General features: G+C 44.4%; 1 protein-coding gene across 7 annotated transcripts in view; it reads right to left on the minus strand.

Moving 5' to 3' along the window:
- TNRC6A (trinucleotide repeat containing adaptor 6A) overlaps positions 1 to 20,160 on the minus strand; it is a 331,359-nt gene that overhangs the window by 30,283 nt on the left and 280,916 nt on the right. For all 7 annotated transcript variants that reach the window (XM_033914459.1, XM_033914462.1, XM_033914457.1 and 4 more), the window contains one exon: positions 14,094 to 14,234. In XM_033914459.1, the coding sequence (XP_033770350.1) occupies positions 14,094 to 14,234 (141 nt within the window). The remainder of the gene's footprint in view (positions 1 to 14,093; positions 14,235 to 20,160) is intronic.

The raw sequence follows: 20,160 nt of genomic DNA on the forward strand, positions 1-20,160 counted from the left end.
TCCTGGTGCCCCCCTAATTGATATAAGCCACCGCCGTGGCATTGTCCGACAGAACCCTAACTGACTTGCCCATCAGAAAGGACTGGAAGGCTAGCAATGCCAGACAGATGGCTCTGGTCTCCAAAACATTGATTGACCAAGAAGCCTCCTCCGTGGAGCAGGTGCCATGAGCTGAGTGACCTAGACACTGAGTTCCAAAACTGAGAAGACTGGCATCTGTGAGAAGCACCGGCCACTGCGGCTGATCCAGATTCACCCCTTGTACAAAATGGGGGGTCTGGAGCCACCAACGAAGACTGTCCCAAGTTAAGCCCGGAAGTGGAACAGGGTGATCCAGACTGTGCCTCTGGGCGACCACTTCTGAAGAAGAGCATACTGAAGAGGACGCATGTGGGCCTGCGACCACCTCACTACAAGCCGCCACAGACCCCAAGACTTGGAGGAAATCCTGCGCCCGAGGACACCGGGATGCCATAAGCAGGCAAGTCTGAAATTGCAATTTGCTTACCCAGGCCTCTGGAAGACCTTCCCCAAGGAGGTGTCAAACAGCACGCCTAGATACTTCAAGCACTGAGAGGGAGACAGCCAGCTCTTGAAAAGGTTGACTACTCATCCCAGCGACTGCAAAAACTCCACCACCCGAGCTGTGACCCGGGTGCTCTCCTGTAACGACTTCGCTCGAATCAACCAGTTGTCCAGGTAGGGATGAACTAGAATGCCCTCTTTACGCAACGCCGCCACGACGACCACCATCTCCTTGGTGAATATCCGCGGAGCCATGGCCAGACCAAAGGGAAGTGCACAGAACTGATAATGTTGCCCCAAGATCGGAAAGCGCAGGAAGCGACGATGGGAGGCCCGAATAGGAATGTGCAAGTAGGCCTTGGTCAGATCTAGAGAGGTCAGAAACTCCCCCGGCTGAACCATCAGAATCACAGACCGCAGAGTTTCCATGCGGAAGGAAGGCACGTGCAGAGCTCTGTTGACCCCCTTCAAATCCAGGATGGGCCGAAAGGTCCCTTGTTTCTTTGGCACCATAAAGTAAATTGAGTATCAACCTGTGCCCTACTCCTGCCGGAGAACTGGAACCACCAAATGTAGATCTAACAATCTTTGAAGGCTCTGGCGAAAAGCCTCCTGCTTCCACACCACCTGTGAAGGAGAAGCGAGAAAACGGTCTGGCAAGGAACAGGCAAACTCCAGAGCATAACCGTCCCGAATCACCTCCAGAACCCACTGATCGGACACGATGTCTGCCCACTTTTGATAAAAATCCCTTAGCTGGGCGCCCACTGGAACCAAGACGGGCGCCGGCAAAGAGTCATTGGGCAGGATGGGCGGCAGGGGACCCGGAGGGGGCACTACCTGCACCCTGGTGGGCCCCATGAAAGGACTGCATGCGCTGGAAGAACCTGCCTCTAGAGAGCCAGGGAACTGAAAAGAGGCAGACCCTCAACCAGGATGGAAACGGCAGAAATCACGCCCACGAGCAGCGCCAATTCGGGCCAGCGGTTGAGGCCTATCCTCAGGTAAACGAGGCACTTTAGAATCAGTGAGAGTCTGAACCAACCTGTCCAGGTCCTCGCCAAACAAGAAAGATCCCTTAAAAGGAAACTTTGTCAACTTAGCTTTGGATGCCGAGTCTGCCGACCAAGCACAAAGTCACAAGGTACGGCGAGCTGCCACTGCAAATGCCACGACTTGGCAGAAGCTCGAAAGAAGTCAGAAAGATAAGAATCACCCAATTCAATCTTTGTCACCTCACGCTTGAGCAATTCCTAATCCTCAGTTTTACAGTCAAGGACATGCTCGGCCCAGCAAAATCATGCCCGAGCCACCAGCCCGCCACACATCACCGCTTGGACCGCCAGAGCTGTCACATCAAAACTCTGTTTAAGGAGGGACTTCAACTTATGCTCCTCTGGGTCCTTAAAGGTCACACTGCCCTCAACAGACACGGTATGCCTTTTAGAGATGGCCACCGCATCCACTACAAGCGACTTCAGAGTGTCCCTATTCCCTTCAGGAATGGGATACAGGCGGGCCATGGAGTGCGCAAAACGAAAGGGAGCTTCCGGCACCTGCCACTGTGCGAGCATAATATCCTGAATATCCTGATGCATAGAAAAAGAGCGGGAAGCAGAGCGGATCCCCTTAAGCAAGGGGTCCACTGTACACAGGGGCTCCGACACAGTGTCCTCAAAGTGCAAAACCGACACCTGAAGAATTAACTCATGAAGCTCTTCCCGCTGAAAAATGCACACCACAGACGCATCTTCGCCAGCTGGGGGGTGCTCGAACCCCTCGCTGGCAGAATCTGACTCCCCAAAAGAATCCTAGAAATTTCCCCAAGGGTCCAGGTCCTCATCAATAACATCTTGCTCCTCAGGACAAAAATTCTCATCCCTAGAGTCCCTCGGGCCTTTGGATGAGAGAGGAGTAGAGGGGGCAAAACCGCCGCTTTGTGGGGCCACACTGGGGAAGACATTGAGGGCAACCCCCCCCGCCCCCCCCCCAGACCCCCGGAGTGGACACAGAAGCTCCAGCCGCCAGCACATAAGCTTTACAAAGTGCTAACAAATTCAGGGGAAAAAACCCCCAGCGGCCCAAAGGGACTCCCTGCCCCAGCAGGGGACCCTGCCATACCTTGCCCCTGTATGTCCAGAACAGGGGGAAGGTCACCTGAGATAACTAAGATGAAGTAGGAGGTTCCCTACGGAATTGGACCTGAAACCGCCAAAATCGGAGCTCCTGCAGCCTGCCACATCTGAAAACTCTGGGACTTTATTGACGCTGAGGCCAAGGAACCGACCGACGCGAAAAACGAAATCCCCAACCATTTCAGCGGTAAGTGAATCCTTTTCTCCCTGACCGTCGGCAGCTGGAGAACCTTCCGCGTGGGCATCCCGACTCACGAGGTACATGCGGCAGGGTGCCCTGGCCACCGGCATCCGCTGCTGACGAGGCTACCCCACCGCTCTGGCCTGCACAACATTTGCACAGGCCAGCCACGAGTACCTTGCGTCTGGAGCACAATGAGCATTTTTTCCTTTAAAAGTGCTCATTATGCTGAAAACTGCCCTAGCTGAAAGAAAAGTGCCAGTTAGATGAGAAAATACAATAAAAAGGCAGTTTTAAAGGGAAATGAGCCATTTAGACCGGTACACCTCAGGATTTTGTCTTTTTTTTTTTTCTTTTACAGAACAGACTCCATGGCTCTCAAAGCTGGAGGGCTGACCAACCAGGGGGCCAGGCTGCCGGCTGAGGCACCTCTACAAAAATATGGGGAGGTTGAGGAAGGTGGGGGGAGGGACCCAGCACGAGACCCGCCGAGTTTAACACCCCCTTAAACAGGACCCATTCAAGCTCTATCCGGCACAAAAGGGGAGCCAAATAGTCTTACCACCTGCTTTAATGGAGACTGAGGAAGACTGAGTTGCTAGGCAGATTCTAGCCTTATATACAAGTTTGTGCTCAATCTCCACCTGCTGGTAGCAGTGAGGCACATAACCCATTCATAAGGATTAGAGAGTTGCACGGGGACAGAAATCCCACCTGTCCCCACCTGAATCCCACCCGTCAGCATCTCCTCGGTCCCCACGAGGAATCCCCTCCATCCTCGCCCATCCCCAATAAAAGTTACCTGTCTCCTTAGTACTTATTTGTATTTAGGACAGTGGAGAGTTACATGACTTTCCCAGAGTCACAAGGAGATGCAGTGGGAATCAAACCTAGTTCCCTTGGATCTCACACCTCTGCACTATTAGGCTACTCTTTAACCTGTCTGACATTATTTGTTTAAGCTCTTAAAGAAGTTGACTAAGAAGCCTGAATTTGTCTATCATACCATTACTCCCTCCACGCCATTGTTCATTCATCTCTCTCCATCAATATGCAGTGTGCTGCTAATGTCTTATCAAGGGCTTCTGGCACCTATGTGCTAAGCTCACTGCTCAGAATGGCTATTCCTGTTGCGGCGCCGGACAGGTCTCATCTTGAAAATTTGATAGGGGAGGAGCTTAACTAAGATGGCGTCCTGAAGGAGCTGGCAAGAACACCATCGAGTCTCTTTTCCCTTACCAATGGTAAAACGGAAATCGAAGACCCAGGCCTTTCCTTCTGATCCTGGGTCACAACCGCATCTAACAGACCTGATGGACGCTTTTTATCGAGCGAGGGCCTAAGCTTTTGTCAAGCGAGGGCCTAAAGAAGATCCGGAAGAGAAGACCTCGGCTTGGAGGGAGAGCATGTCGGAGAGTTCTCTAATTTCTCTCGAGGCGGCTAGCCTCTCTCCAGAAGAGCGGAGAATGCCGGTGCGACCTCTACCCCAACTAGAGCTTCAGAACATGGGGAGTGAGGGGAGTTCAGCAGCAGCCTCTGAGGGCTGTGAAGAGGAGACCGAAGAACAGGCAGTGCGGAGGATTACAGCTGCTTCAATAGTACAACTGCCACCAAGTGTTACCGTGGAATTGGCAGAAGGTATTCAGGGACCCACGTTGGACACTTTGCCCTCAGGTATGGTGAAAGCTAAAGATTTGGACTTTAAAATTGTAATAGCTCCATTGCAGAAGCCCCCAGTTATAGACTTAAATTCTATTTGGGAAGCTATTTCAACATTACAATTATCTCTGGGATCTCAATTGCAAATCTTAGCTACAAATTGCTCTGGAATGCTATCGGAGACAGCAGTACTGCAAAATAGAGTGGATAAATTAGAGAATATAGCCAGGGAACAAGGACAAAAACTGGATTCTTTGGGAGCACAAAACCAGCTCCTGATGAGAGAAAATGGCAACATTAATTTTAAAATGGAAATACTAGAAAATATAACAAGAAAACAGAACTTAAGATTGATTAATTTTCCTAAGTCATCTACTATCTCAGCTATGACATGTTTAAAAGTATCTTCTGAAGATTCTGAAGGTCCCACAAAATTATTTTCTGCCTATTACAAAGATTTATTATATTTCCTTGGGAAAGAAGAAAACTTCAGAAGAACAACAGGAACCAGCAATGGACTTACTAGACTTAACAAATTTATTAGTCATCAGGAATAGAACAACTCACTGTAGCTACTCTTTTTTCCAGTTAGCACTAGACTCAGATAGAGATTGGCTTCTAAAGATGTTCTTTAAACATAAAGATGTACTCTTTTTCTATCAAAAAATTAGAATGTATCCAGACATATCTAGAACAACACAAAAAAAGAGAAAAGTTTTTGCTTTTCAGACCCCAGGTCTTAAAACTACTTTTGTATTAAGGTATCGTTGTAAATGTTTGGTTAATTATAATGGAGCTAAGTATATTTTCTTTGACTCATCACAATTATCTAGATTTATTGTTGAGAAAGATGTGGTAACAGCAAGTACCCCTACCAATAGACAAGAATAAGCTCGTAATTAATTTTAGGCCCACTTCAGGATGTCCACTAGGTTTCCTATGGATTTATCCTAATGTTTCTCCGATTTATTTCTACATCTCCTCTTTCAATTATTGTGGACTAACAAGCAGTTAACATATGTTTAGATTTTTATATTATATCTTTTTCCTACTTATATTTCCATGGAAACTGTTGATTTCATTTTGATTTCTGTTATTATAGAAATATATGAAACTTAATAAAGAATTATTGGAAAGAAAATTAGATAGGACTCAGAATGGGAGCCCCGGTTCCATCCCCGTGGGAGTCCCGTCGGCCTTGGAGGGGTCCTTGTGGGAGTCCTATTGACCTTGGAGGGATCCCCACAGGATTCCCACGATCCCCGTCCCATGCAGACCTCTAGTAAGGACTATACCAGTCTACCGAGCAATCCAGAATATATGTTTAACTGGGTTTCTGTAGAGAAAAAAATATATTTGTAAACGTATTGTAAATAATAATAGCAGCAGGGATTCATTCACACCACAATGACAAAAAAGAACAGTTAACAAAATCACAAAAAAACGGAGAAAAAATAAATCTCAATTGTGGGCTGCCGTGACTACACAAGTGCCCTAAGCCCCCCACATCATCACGGGTTTATAAAAAAACTCCGTACAAATATAAATCACTTTCATACTTTGAAGTATAATCTCAAAGGATTTTCAAAAGATAAATATCAGAAGTTTCAAAATCTTTAGTGATTTAAATGACAACGTCCAAAAATGTCTTATAAACAAGTGATTAAGTCCCAAACTCACTATACTGTGGCAATCAGCTCAGCTGTAAGCAATTCAAAATGGTTAAGTAGCGTAGCTGTAAAACCCGAGTATCAAAATATCTAAGAAAATCTATCACTCATCTGAAGGTGAAACCATTCTTCGTCCCGACAGAAAAGACTTTCTGTTTCGATTGAAAACAGGCTACTTCAGGTGATCCATATTAAATAGGTTACTTCCACGCTTCTCAGCAACATAACGAAAGGCTGGCTTCTCTCAAAATGGACCTGGGACTGCGAGACGCGCCCGACTCGTTCAAAAAGCAGGAAGGAGCCGGGCGTCATGACATCATCACAAAAACGTGATGTGTAATAGGCTAAACACCAGAACATAAAACATTACACAAAATCAAGTAAATCCGGATGAAAAACAAACTGCATTCTCACAAAAAAGGTTGCCAAATATCAAAGGGATGAAAAAGATTACGAAACTGGATACGTATATAGATGGATGAATACAAATTATAAAACCAAAAATGTTAGATTCGCTACATCGGGAGAATCTTCTGAAAATTTGAGTGGTGAAGGAACTTCTACGTCAGATGATCTGGATGGGGATCAAGGTCGGAACAGACAAATCACAGGCCAAACACATGGAGGCAGGGGTGTTGGAGGCAGAGGAGCACATCGATGCCGGACACGAACTCGACCCCAAAGGAAGCGGAATCAATTGTGATCAATATATCTAACCGAAATTTAACAGCAGAAGAAATAACTACACTCTCAAAAGGTCTTACCTTTGTCCCCACAGCATCCCATAATGCATTTCAAGCTCGTATTGATTTAGAAAATTTTTTACGTAGACTTAATTTATGTTCCTTCTTTCATGAACATCCCATTGTTGAACCTGATATATCTTGTGTTCGATCTAAATCCAAATGGAATCCTCCCGGTCCTCCTAATCCTATAGTACAAGCTTTCAAGAACTTAATGATTCAGGATCTTCAACAGATTGATGAAAATGCTAAACACCATAGGAATTCCAGTAATTTGTCTCCTGCAGAATGGATAGCCTTGCAACAACTGAAGAACGATCCTACAATAGTTATTAGGCGAGCTGATAAAGGGGGCGCAATAGTGGTATGGGGTTTAGATTTATATTTAGCAGAAGCTAATTCTCAACTTTCCAACAGAGACACTTACTTAAAATTGGATTATGATCCTTCCGTGGAAATTTTTGAAAGTATTGCTCAAATCAGTTCTGAAGCTTTGAAACAAGGCTTCTTAACAAAAAAAGGAATTTATGTTTCTCACTCCCCAATACTTTAAGGTCCCTATTTTTTATTTACTCCCTAAAATCCACAAAAACACACAGCGACCCCCCGGACGCCCAATCGTTTCTGCTCGAGATTCTCTGCTTGAAAGGACAAGTAAATATATTGATAAAAAATTAAATTGTTTTTTGAAAGATATCAGATCATACATTCAAGATACCACACAGTTTCTCAGAATGCTAAACGATCTAGAACCTGAGATTCTAAAAGATTGTATATTAGTTACATTTGACGTATGCTCGTTATATACAAGCATACCTCAAGAAGAAGCTCTTCAGGTTTTGGCCAAGCTATGGAACGATCAATTTAATTCCAGGAATTGTTTTACACAATTTTTGAAAGAATTATGTGCTATAGCTTTGAAAAATAATTATTTTATCTTTAATGGCAAATTTTTCAAGCAACTTTCAGGTATCGCTATGGGGGCGTCATTCGCCCCTACTATAGCGAATTTATATATGGCTTGGTTCGAGGAGACATTTATTTATAAATTAACTGAATTTCAATATGTGCTAAAATGGTGGCGTTTTATAGACGACGTGTTTGCTATTTGGGTAGGGATTCTACAACAACTCCAAGAATTCACCCTGTTACTAAATCAATGTCATGAGTCCATTAAATTTACTATGTCATACAGTAAAAATAAAATCAGTTTTCTGGATGTATTAGTGCAATGGGATGGAATCCATTTAGCAACATCTATTTTTCGAAAGAATACCGATAGAAATACTCTATTGAGATTTGACAGCATGCATCCTGTACATCTGAAGACTAGTATCCCCTTTGCCCAGTTTTTAAGATATAGGAGGATATGTAATACGAAAGAAAATTTTCTTCAAGAAGTGAAAATATTGGAACAAAGACTAGCATCTAGAAAATATCCTTTTCCTATAATCAAAAAAGCGAAGAAAAGGGCTTTACATAATCCTAGAGATATTTTACTGGATTATAACAAATCTCAAGAAGAAAAAGAAAAAATTGATTTAATTCCATGCATAATTAAACAAACTTGCACATCTCCACAGATTATTAAGAGATATAAAAGACATCTTCCATTGCTTAAAACACTTCCTTGTTTTGAAAATAAAAAATTTATCTTTCCTCAGTCTAGAAATAGAAATTTAAGTGACTGGTTATGCCATACATCTAAAGAAAGATTTGATGTCGATAGAATTGAAACCATTTTAGGACACAGCCCATGTGGACATTGTTCGAACTGTATGGTTATGGTTATGATCTCTAATTTCATTAACCCGAATGATGGAAAAAATTATGTCTTAAGACACACTTCCACTTGTCAAACAGCTAACGTCGTGTATGTAATACAATGCCCCTGTGAATTGTTTTATGTGGGCCAAACATCACGTAGCTTGACTATAAGGCTAACAGAGCATAAAAGCTGCTTGAACACACGTAAAGTTACAGCTCCGATAGTGGCTCATTGTTTAGACTTTGGGTTATTGAGAAAGTTGTTCCATCTTTAAGAAGAGGAGACATAAGAAAGTTGTTATGGCAGAAAGAACAACAATGGATAAATCGTTTACATACCATAGAACCGCAGGGTTTAAACTCCGCGTATGAATGGCAACCTTTTTTGTGAGAATGCAGTTTGTTTTTCATCCGGATTTACTTGATTTTGTGTAATGTTTTATGTTCTGGTGTTTAGCCTATTACACATCACGTTTTTGTGATGATGTCATGACGCCCGGCTCCTTCCTGCTTTTTGAACGAGTCGGGCGCGTCTCGCAGTCCCAGGTCCATTTTGAGAGAAGCCAGCCTTTCGTTATGTTGCTGAGAAGCGTGGAAGTAACCTATTTAATATGGATCACCTGAAGTAGCCTGTTTTCAATCGAAACAGAAAGTCTTTTCTGTCGGGACGAAGAATGGTTTCACCTTCAGATGAGTGATAGATTTTCTTAGATATTTTGATACTCGGGTTTTACAGCTACGCTACTTAACCATTTTGAATTGCTTACAGCTGAGCTGATTGCCACAGTATAGTGAGTTTGGGACTTAATCACTTGTTTATAAGACATTTTTGGACGTTGTCATTTAAATCACTAAAGATTTTGAAACTTCTGATATTTATCTTTTGAAAATCCTTTGAGATTATACTTCAAAGTATGAAAGTGATTTATATTTGTACGGAGTTTTTTTATAAACCCGTGATGATGTGGGGGGCTTAGGGCACTTGTGTAGTCCCGGCAGCCCACAATTGAGGTTTATTTTTTCTCTGTTTTTTTATGATTTTGTCAACAGTTCTTTTTTGTCATTGTGGTGTGAATGAATCCCTGCTGCTATTATTATTTACAATACGTTTACAAATATATTTTTTTCTCTATTGAATACGATTGTACCTCTACTATAACTGGGTTTCTGGACAGGTCTGGTAGGACTCAATGGAAATAAAAACCAATACACTTTACTGTTAAGATATTTTCTTTCCTCATTGTCCACTTGACAAATTCAGACTGAATAGGATTTAACAGAACCCCACTAATACGGGGAGGATTTGACTATCCCTGCTCTGAGCTCTTTTGCCCCAAAGGCAATTCCTTCTTGCAAGGATATCTAACCTGAAGTGCTTTAAAAACAAATGTGATGATGACCATGTTACTGCTTTACAAATCTCAGACGGTGAGACCAAGCAGACTTTAATTCATGAAGCTGCTATCCCTTTAATGCAGGGGTTCTCAACCCTGTTCTCGGGACTCATCCATCCAGTGACATTTTCAGGATATCCATAATGAATATGCATGAGAAATTTGCATGCAGTACAACAGACTCGGCTATCCAGCACCCATGGGGATTGGTGGATGCAGGATAACTGATTAATTGAGAGTTAGTGTAAAAAAAATACTACTGCTTTGGGGCCGAAGGAGGGAGGGGCGTTTGTCTGGGAGGGAATGCATGGATGGGAGAACATCGCAGGGGAGAAGACATAGGCATCCTGGGACTGTCGGCCAAGTCTCTTCCCTGAAGAAGCCCTTTCTGGATACGTCAATCGCTCCTCCTAAACTTACTTGCTCCACTTCATCACTGACGCTGACCCATTCTGCTTCTATTCCTTTCTCTCCTCTCCTCTACCTTCCAAAGTATTTAGATCAATGCTGTCTTTTTAAAATGTTTATTTTATTTTTATTTTTCCTCTAACTCTACTTTTCACTTCTCTATTACCCTCCAGGTACTTTAGTTAGATTGTGAGCCTTCGGGACAGTAAGGGAATTTTCCAAGTACCTTTCTTATTTCTAATCTTAATGTATATTTTCTGTAAACCGCTTAGAACCTAACGGATGTAGCGGTATATAAGAAATAAATTACATTACATTACATTACATTTGTCAGGATTGGCTGCTGCTGCTGCTGTCTTGGGCTCGGAAAGGGTGTGTGTGTGTTGTCAGGGCAGCTATTGCTGCTGCTTCAAAGGCTGCAGAGCAATTTGTGGCTGCCTATTGCATTGGGGGCTGGAGGTAGGGGGGTTGTTTGACCCTCTGTAAGTCCAATGTCAATATTCCTGTGCAAACTGCAGCCGCTTTTTGTGATGAAACCTCATGAGCATGGGTGCAGTCACCAGCCATCTGCTCCTGAGCCCAATTCGCAAAAGGGTTCGTTGCACAGTCATTTTGGACACACATCTGGAAGCCCCCTGGTTCATTTGGATGGTAAGTTGCTCCACAGTAGCGTGCTGATTGGCCTGCACCAACCTGCGCAGCTGACTCTCACCTCTCACATTTATGGCTCATGCTGCCCCCCAGTTACGTTGGGTTGTTGAAAAGGTTCCATTCATCCACTCATGGTACACTTTAACCACAGCAACCTATGAACAGTTCACAACTCAGCTGCTTCCAAAATGCTTCCGCCCTTGGCCCAGTGGCCAATCATGCCTTTTTCAATGCCTGATAAATTGCACTTTTTTCCCCCATGACAGCCATGGTTGCCATATTGGCAACTTGCTGACATCCCACCTTATATACCCATGAAGTCTGCACGCGACACGTGCATTCATTCATTGGCTGTGCATCCCCGACGTCAAAGGTAGGAAGTGGTTATCATAATAGGATTCAACTATGTATGACATACAACAGGCTCTTCTTCAAGGACCTGAACCACAATGCTGCTAATTGCTTTTTGCTCGTAAACATTTCAACGTTGAAGCATCTGGCCCTGCAGGGACAGCAACATTCTTGATATACCCCACTCTGCTTTAACCCTGAATTTGCCTCCAGAGATAGGGTGGGGGTCTTTCAATGGTGGGAACTTTGGGGTTGGTATGTGTGGGGCAATTTACTGATATAGAGGGGCAGATGGTGTGATCCTTTGAAGACCTTCAGGAAAGGTATGTTTTGGAACCTAGAGATTTGTTCCCATATCTCCAAGCAAAGGCCTATATTCAGCGGGCTGGGATTCTGGGTGAGCTCCACGGGGGCGAGGAGGGTTGTGGAGGTGGACTGAATTTGAACAACTGTTGAGCCCAGAGGTCAAAAAGGGCTTGATTTCTGCTATATATGCCTGCCTTAATTGCGGATCTGAAGTTCCCCTGAAATACATGTTAGCGTGGGAAGCAAATTTGGGCAGGAAAATAACCCCAGAGGAATGGGACATGACCTGGAAGCATACTGCCACACTGGGCTTAGACACTGTGATGGTGGAAAATGGGTGAAAAGCATTGATGTGCTGGTACTACACCCCTATTCTCCTAGCAAAACTCTCTGGAGGGGGGATGGGCAGTGTTGGCGGGGCTATGGGCTACCGGGCACTTTTTTGCATATGTGGTGGGATTGAGGAATCGCTCAGGGGTATTGGATTTCAGTGTTCCGAGCCCTGTCATCTGTTCTGCATAGAGATCTTGAGCCTTCCATTGGGTTAGTCTTTCTGCATCATTACGATGATGTCTGGGAGGAGGGGGAAGTTTACTTCACCAAACTATTCCTGATGGCAGCTCGCTTGGTGCTGGCGGCAGGTTGGAAACAGTCTGCTGCTCCAGACGTGGAATTAGTGCTGAATAAACTGGACGATTGGCACTCTCTGTATAGGCCAAAGGCCTTGAAGCATCATAGGATGGGGAATTTCATTAGGAAATGGCAATGCTATGAAGAGTGGAGGGTGATGTATGTTCTATATTTCAAGTTTATTAGTTATTTATATACCGCCTATCAAGGTTTATCTAAGCGGTTTTACAATCAAGAACTCAAGCATTTTCCCTATCTGTTGGATCTCGTGGGGGAGGGGAAGAGAGTTAATGTTGCTAGTTGCTTTCTGTACCATCTTGTTTATGATGCTTTTCAGTTCTATGGTTCTTCTGTTTATTGATCTTATGGATGTGTTGTTCTATATAATGTGCCTTGGCAACAAATAAAAGCTATAAGTTAAAAAAAATGAAAATGTGTATGTGAAATCAAGTCTGTCCCTGAAAATGCCCATAAGCAGGGTACGTAGAAATCGGTTGTCATCTTGTTAATAAGTACACAGCAAAGAAATTTTAATAAACAATTTTTCCAAATTTAAAATGGGCTTTATGGGAAAAGTGTTTAAAAAAAAAATTGTCCCTTATGGGTGGTGTAGAGATCACTAGTGTTTACTTTAATACCTTATGAACTCTCTACAGAGATTGCTTTTCATACTGTTCACTATGAGGACTGACTGAAAAGTAACGAGACTGCCTCTGGGTTTTCTTTCCAAGAAGCAGATGTGGCAACGCTGTGCTGGTTCTTGTGAAGCTCATACATCAATGTTTCTGAACCTGCAGTTGGACTGTCGTAGTCTTCACTGCTGGGTCACAGCGAGAGGAAGAACTTTGTATATTTCGTAATGGCAGATGAGGGAGATGTCTGTGAGAGTACGCCAGAGGTGTGTGTGTGATTGAATTTTGTATTGGACTTGGAGAAAATTAATCTTGCTGCAGTATTTCAGTGATGGAAGCACTTCAAAGAGAGTAACATGCAAGTGACTGACAAAGTGCATTCTGGGATGCCATCCACCACGGTTACGGATGCCAATATTGCCAAAGCTATGCAAACGTCCTGAAAACCCATTTGTGGAGAGGAAGAAAAAAGTACATTTGCTGAAGAAATAGTGGTTTTTGCTCCAAGACAATGCCCAGCCGCATGTTGCTGCTGTTGTCCTGGCGGCATTGACTTTAATTACTGGGACAGCACTAGAACACCAGACTTCTTATTGCCCTGTGATTTCTGGCATTCCTACTCCTGAAAAAACAGCTATGCAAAAAGAAGTTTTCTTCAGATGACATCACAAAACACGTGAAGGATGCTACTTTGAAAAAGAAAAATGTTCAGATCCTGTGGAGTCAACTGATTCTGAATTTAAAAAAAAAGTCTCATTACTTTTCAATCAGCCCTTGTATATTCATGATAAGATAGAACAGCTTTTGCAAACGTAAAAATCATTAATATTTTTCTCAAGTACTAAATAAAACAGGACAAACCTCTCCCCCCCCAAAACCCCCAACTGTACAGATTTTGGGGCAGATTCTACTCTAGCTAGTAGACCCAGCTTGCACACTGATGCTTTCCCTGAGTTAGTTATTTTCCTGGGGAAAAGGCCCCTATACAGACAACAATATGGGATTTTAGTCAAATTTCTAATGTAGGAAGTATGCACATACCAGTGTTCCTGTCCCTGAGGTGCTCCACGTCCCGCACAGTATTAATCGAAAGATTGTTGACGACACTGCCGGGCGTGACATAAGGGTCAGTTTCAGGGTCAATGTTTGGATAACCTTTCCATGGCTCACCAGGGCGAAATTCTGCAGGAAGATTTAACAGCCCATTACAGTATATACATAATCTATTGGTCAGTAAAATCACATGCTTCCCATGTCTTTCTTTAGTTTTTATTTAAAAGAGAAAACGAAACTTAATTCTGTGACAAATCCAGGCATAAATCAACTGATCATTAACACCACTGTCCATTTTTGTACAGGGCACACACAAAACTATCAGCTACATTCTTCATTAGAATTACAGGAGAGGAGAGGACAATCCTCTGGGTAAGTGAACATTATTTTTCTCTGTGCTTTGATAGATTTGGGATAAAAGATAAATTGTAGGTTCCTTTATAAAGGCAGTTTAAATCTTAAAAGAGCAAAGGGAAGATTATGTTCTTACCTCAATCTTCTTTCTAGTAGAAAGATATGTATATGGGTCTTGAACCAGTGGATTAGTCACCTCTAATCGTGAGTTTTGTATAAGACATCATCTACATTTTTCAACTCCACCTCATGTATCACTGGGTTGTGATGTTATCTTCTCAGTTCGTACCAAAGCAGTTGAAAACCAGTATAACCAGGGCTCAAGGGTCTCTCGTACGAAGAAAGACTAAACAAATTGCAGCTCTACACTCTGATTGTAAAAACCGCTTAGATAATCTTGATAGGCGGTATATAAAATCCTAATAAACTTGAAACTCCTAATAATAAACTCTAGAGGAACGCAGGGAAAGGGGGGACATGACTGAGACATTTAAATACATCACGGGACGTGTCGAGGTGGAAGAAGACATCTTCTTTCTCAAAGGACCCTCGGTCACAAGGGGGCATCCGCTCAAACTCAGAGGAGGGAAATTTAATGGTGACATAAGGAAGTATTTCTTCACAGAAAGGGTTGTAGATCACTGGAACAAGCTTCCAGTGCAGGTGATCAAGGCCACCAGCGTGCTTGACTTTAAGAATAAATGGGACGTCCTTGTGGGATCCCTACGAGGTCGAGTTAAGGAACTAGGTTATTAGTACTCAGACTTAATGGGGTGGGTCAGTAGAGTGGGCAGACTTGATGGGCTATAGCCCTTTTCTGCCATCATCTTTCTTTGTTTCTATGTTTCTAAATAAAGAGGGGCACAGGGAACTCACAGACAAAGCCAAGTCTGCTCTGTTCTTAAATGATTATAATTAAAGAAACCAACTGAAACATAACAAAACAAGGTGGAATCGAACAAGCCACCTACCTGAGTGCAACCAGCACTAATATATTTGCCTTTTTGCAATAAAGAGTTCTCTCAACACTCTTTTGACCTGTTTTACAGGAGAAAATCAAACATCTAGACATGTCTGAGACAGTAAGCAGGCTAATTGAAATCTGACAGGGCAGGCGTTTAAGATTCATATGCCTTTCTACTAGAAAGATTATGAAGGCAAGAACCTAATATTCCCTTCTAGTGCAAAAGGCATACGAGTCTTGAACCAGTGGGATGTACCAAAGCAGCACCCCGAGTCTAGGGCAGGGCAGAAGAGCCTCCTTGCTGCTAGCAACATGGACCCAAAAGTGTCATCTAGTCATGCTGTTACATCCACCCTGTAAAATTTTGTGAATGTATGAAGGGTAAACTATGTTGCCCTACAAATCTCCTCGGGTGGAACTGCCTGGGACTCTGCCCACAAAGCCACCACACTCCTCGTACAGTGTGTTCTCAAAGATTTCAGTGGTTGCTTACCACACCCAATATACACTGAAGAAATAGCCTTGCAAATCCACTTTGAAATATAAGCTTTAGAAGCCGGCTTCTCCGAGCGGCTAGGACTCATTAGTACAAAAGATGATCTGACATATGAAAATCATTCATCACCTCAAGGTAAAGGAGAAGAACTCTTCCTAACATCCAGCAACAGCAAAACTTTGTCCTTTCTCTTCTAACCCGTGGCATGGAGCACAGGTAGCTGGACTTCCTGATTTACGTGGAAGGCCAATAAAATCTTTGGAAGAATCTGAGGAAAAGCTTTCTGCAAGACAGAATCTGCAGTTTTGATACCCTTTTCGTTGAGGCAATAACTACTTTTTTTTTTTTTTTAATAATTTCTTTATTCATTTTTAAACTTACATCAAGTGTACAGTAAATATCAACCAAATATAATACATCATCACTTGAAAAATTTTCAATATCATACACCAAGAAGATTTAACCCCCATCTCCCTCCCAAATTCATATACAACTAATATATACCACATGAAAATAATATCTTACGATAATCATCTATATATTCTTAATGGAAAAACAAAAAATCCCCCCCCTCAAATCCACATGTGTATTAAGATTGGGAAAAGTGTAACTTATTCATTACTATAATTTAATAAAGGTCCCCACACATCCTTAAATTTATTATAATAACCTTTTTGAACAGCCAACGCTCTTTCCCCCTATGGGGGTTGAGCTAAGGATCTGGGTCATTAGCACTCAGACTTGATGGGGTGGGTCAGAAGAGTGGGCAGACTTGATGGGCTGTAGCCCTTTTCTGCCGTCATCTTTCTATGTTTCTATGTTTTACAGTCCTTCCAATTATGTGTTATTTGTTAGATGGCAACTCCTGTTAATATCAATAAAAGCTTGTTATTATTAGCAGATATTTGACATTTAGCTCTCATAGACATGCCAAATAAAATTGTATCATATGACAATGCTACATGGTTCTCTAACAAACAATTTATTTGATCCCAAATAGACTCCCCAAAAGCCTTAATGAATGGACAATAAAACAATAAATGATCTAAAGTTCCAGCTTCAAGATGACAATGCCAACATCTATTAGACTTAGAGCAATCCAATTTTTGTAAACGAACAGGGGTCCAGAGGCAATAACTACTAATAGAAAAAACATCTTAACAGTAAGATCCATCGGCGACGCCTCTTATGAAGGCTCATACAGGGCCTTACAGAGGGCATACAACACAATGTTAAGATTTCACTCCAGGAACATCCAGAAGACTGGCATCCGTGAGAAGCACCGTCCACTGTGGTCGGGACAGACTCGTCCCTTGAACAAGATGGGAGGTCTGAAGCCACCAACGAAGACTATAGCGAGCCAAGCCTGCAGAGGAACAGGGTGATCCAGACTGTGCCTCTGGGGCAACCACTTCAAAAGCAGAGCATACTGAAGAAGACACATATGGGCCCGAGCCCACCTCACCACGTTGAGGGAAGCCACCATCGACCCCAAGAATTGGAGGAAATCCTGCACCCGAGGACACCAGGACACCATAAGCAGGCAAATCTGAGATTGCAATTTGCTTACCCAGGCTTCTGAGAGGAAGACCTTCCCCAAGGAACTGTCAAACACAACCCCAAGATACTCCAGGCACTGCGAGGAGGCCAACCGGCTCTTGGCAAGGTTGACAACCCATCCCAGCGACTGCAGGAACTCTACCTTCCGAGCCGTGACCCAGGTGCTCTTCTGGAACGACTTTGCGTGAATCAACCAGTCATCCAGGTAGGGATGCACCAGAATGCCCTCTGTCCGCAAGGCCACTGTAACGACCACCATAACCTTGGTGAACATCTGTGGAGCTGTGGCCAGACCAAAAGGAAGCGCACTGATAGTGCTGACCCAAGATCGCAAAACGAAGGATGGGAGGCCTGGACTGGAACATGCAAGTAGGCCTCCGTCAGGTCGAGAGAGGTTAGATACTTCCCCAGCTGAACCGCCAGAATCACAGATCGCAGTGTCTCCATGCAAAAAGACGGAATACTGAGAACCCTGTTGACCCCTTCAAGTCTAAGATGGGCTAAAAAGTCCCCTCTTTAATGGGCACCACAAATTAAAATCGAGTACCTGCTGGTGCAACACTCCTGAGGCACTGGAACCACAGCTCTGAGATCTAGCAATCTTTGAAGGGTCTGGCGAAAAGCCTGCTTCTTCCACTCTGCCTGACAAGGAGAAGCTAGAAAATGATCTGGCAGGGAGTGGGCAAACTCCAGAGCATAACTGTCCCGAATCACCTCACGGACCCACTGATCAGATGTGATCTCTGTCCACTTGTGAGGAAACATTCGCAGCCGGGCACCCACCGGAACCAGAGAGGGCGCTGGCAAGGAGTCACTGGACAGGACGGAATCCCAGCCCCCCGACGTGCTCCCCGAAAGGACTGCATGCACTGAAAGAAATGCACCCGGGAAAACCCAGAAGTCGGGAAGGTAGCAGCCTCACGCCCAATGCAGAATCTGCAGAAATCCCAAAGACGCCCCCTAGCAGTGCCACCTCTAACTGCCAGGTGGGCACAGTCCTCAGGCAGGCGGGGCACCTTAGAGTTCGTCGGAGTCTGAACCAACTTATCCAAATCCTCTTCAAACAAAAAAAGACCCCCGAAAGGGAAATTTTGAGAGTTTAGTCTTGGATGCCGCATCTGCCGACCAAGCGCGTAGCCACAAGGTATGATGTGCGGGCACCCAAAAAGCCATAGACTTGGCGGAGGTCTGCACCAAGTCATAGAGGGTGTCCGAGAGGAAAGAGGCTGCCATCTCAATCTTCACCACCTCTTGATCCACCACAATCATCAGACTCACGGCAAGAACATGTTCGGCCCACCAAAACACAGCCTGAGCCATGAGCCCACACAAATAGCCGCCTGGACCCCCAAGGCAGAGACATCAAAATTCTGTTTAAGGAGAGTCTCCAACTTATGTGCCTCAGAATCACGTAAGGCAGAACCGCCCTCTACAAGCACAGTAAGATGTTTTGCAATAGTGGAGACCACTGCATTCACCACTGGCAATTTCAAGGTATTCCTATCCCCCTCCGGGATGGGATACAAACAAGCCAGGGAGCGCGAAAACCAAAACGGCACCTTCGGCGTATTCCACTGCACCAGGACAATATCCCGAATATCCTGATGCATAAGAAAAGAGCTCCTCCACAAGCGGGGGTCTCAGGTGGCGTTTCCTGAAAGCGTAATACCGAGGAGACCTGTTGAATCAAATGTGGGAGCTTGTCTTTCTGAAAAAGGTACACCACGGATGCCTCCTCACTGGTAGCCAGAAAAGCAGAGGCCCCACTACCAGCGGCCACCCCCGCGAGAGTATCCTGGAGGTCTCCCCAAGGGTCCAGGTCCTCATCCAGATCCACACGCTCCTCAGACCACAAGTCTTTGTACCAGACCACATGCGGACACTTGGACAAGGGAGGAGGAGGGGACGTAAAAGGAGTAGAGGGGTGCAAAGCCACAGAGGGTGTGGAGGGAACAACCCCCCCCCCCCCCCCGAGACCCCTGGGCCAACAGCAAAACTTCCGGCTGCCTGAAAATAAGCTCTGCACAAAGCAAAAAATAAATCAGGGGAAAAAAACCCTGGCGGCCCCATGGGGACCCCTGCCCAAGCAGGGGACCCAGCAGAAACCTGCCCCTCTTTTTCCAAGACAGGGGGAAGATCACCTGATGTGGCAGAGCAAATGGAGGGTTTGCTAATCAAAAATGGTGAAGTCCCCACCAAAAATAACCCCTCCAGGGCCTGTAGTGGCTGGGAAGCCTGAACTGTCCCAGTCGCTAAAGCAGGCAAGCCAGCATCAGCTGTTAAAGAAACATCTGTGAGGGAATCCTTTTTCCCCTCACAGCTAGGGCGGTAAGGGAATCCTTTTTCCCCTCACCTTCGGCGGCTGGGGAAAACCGGGCCTCCTTGCAGTCAGCTGCCGACTCACAAGGCACTTTTGGCGGGAAGCCCTGGCCGCTGGTACCTGCTGCCGACGAGACTCCTCCACTGCTCCGGCCTGCACAGTGTCTACATAGGCCGGCCCCGAGTGCCTCGTATCTGGAGCAAACTGAGCACTTCTTCCTCTGAGAAGTGCTCATTGCTCCATACACGACCCAGCTAAAAGAAAAGTGCTGGTTAGTTAAAAATACAGTAATTTACAAGGGAAAGAAACCCTTCAGACTGGCACTACCTCAGGATTTTTTTTTCCCCACAGAACAGACTCC

This window comes from Geotrypetes seraphini, chromosome 11 (assembly GCF_902459505.1).
Source record: "Geotrypetes seraphini chromosome 11, aGeoSer1.1, whole genome shotgun sequence".
Lineage (NCBI taxonomy): Eukaryota > Metazoa > Chordata > Amphibia > Gymnophiona > Dermophiidae > Geotrypetes > Geotrypetes seraphini.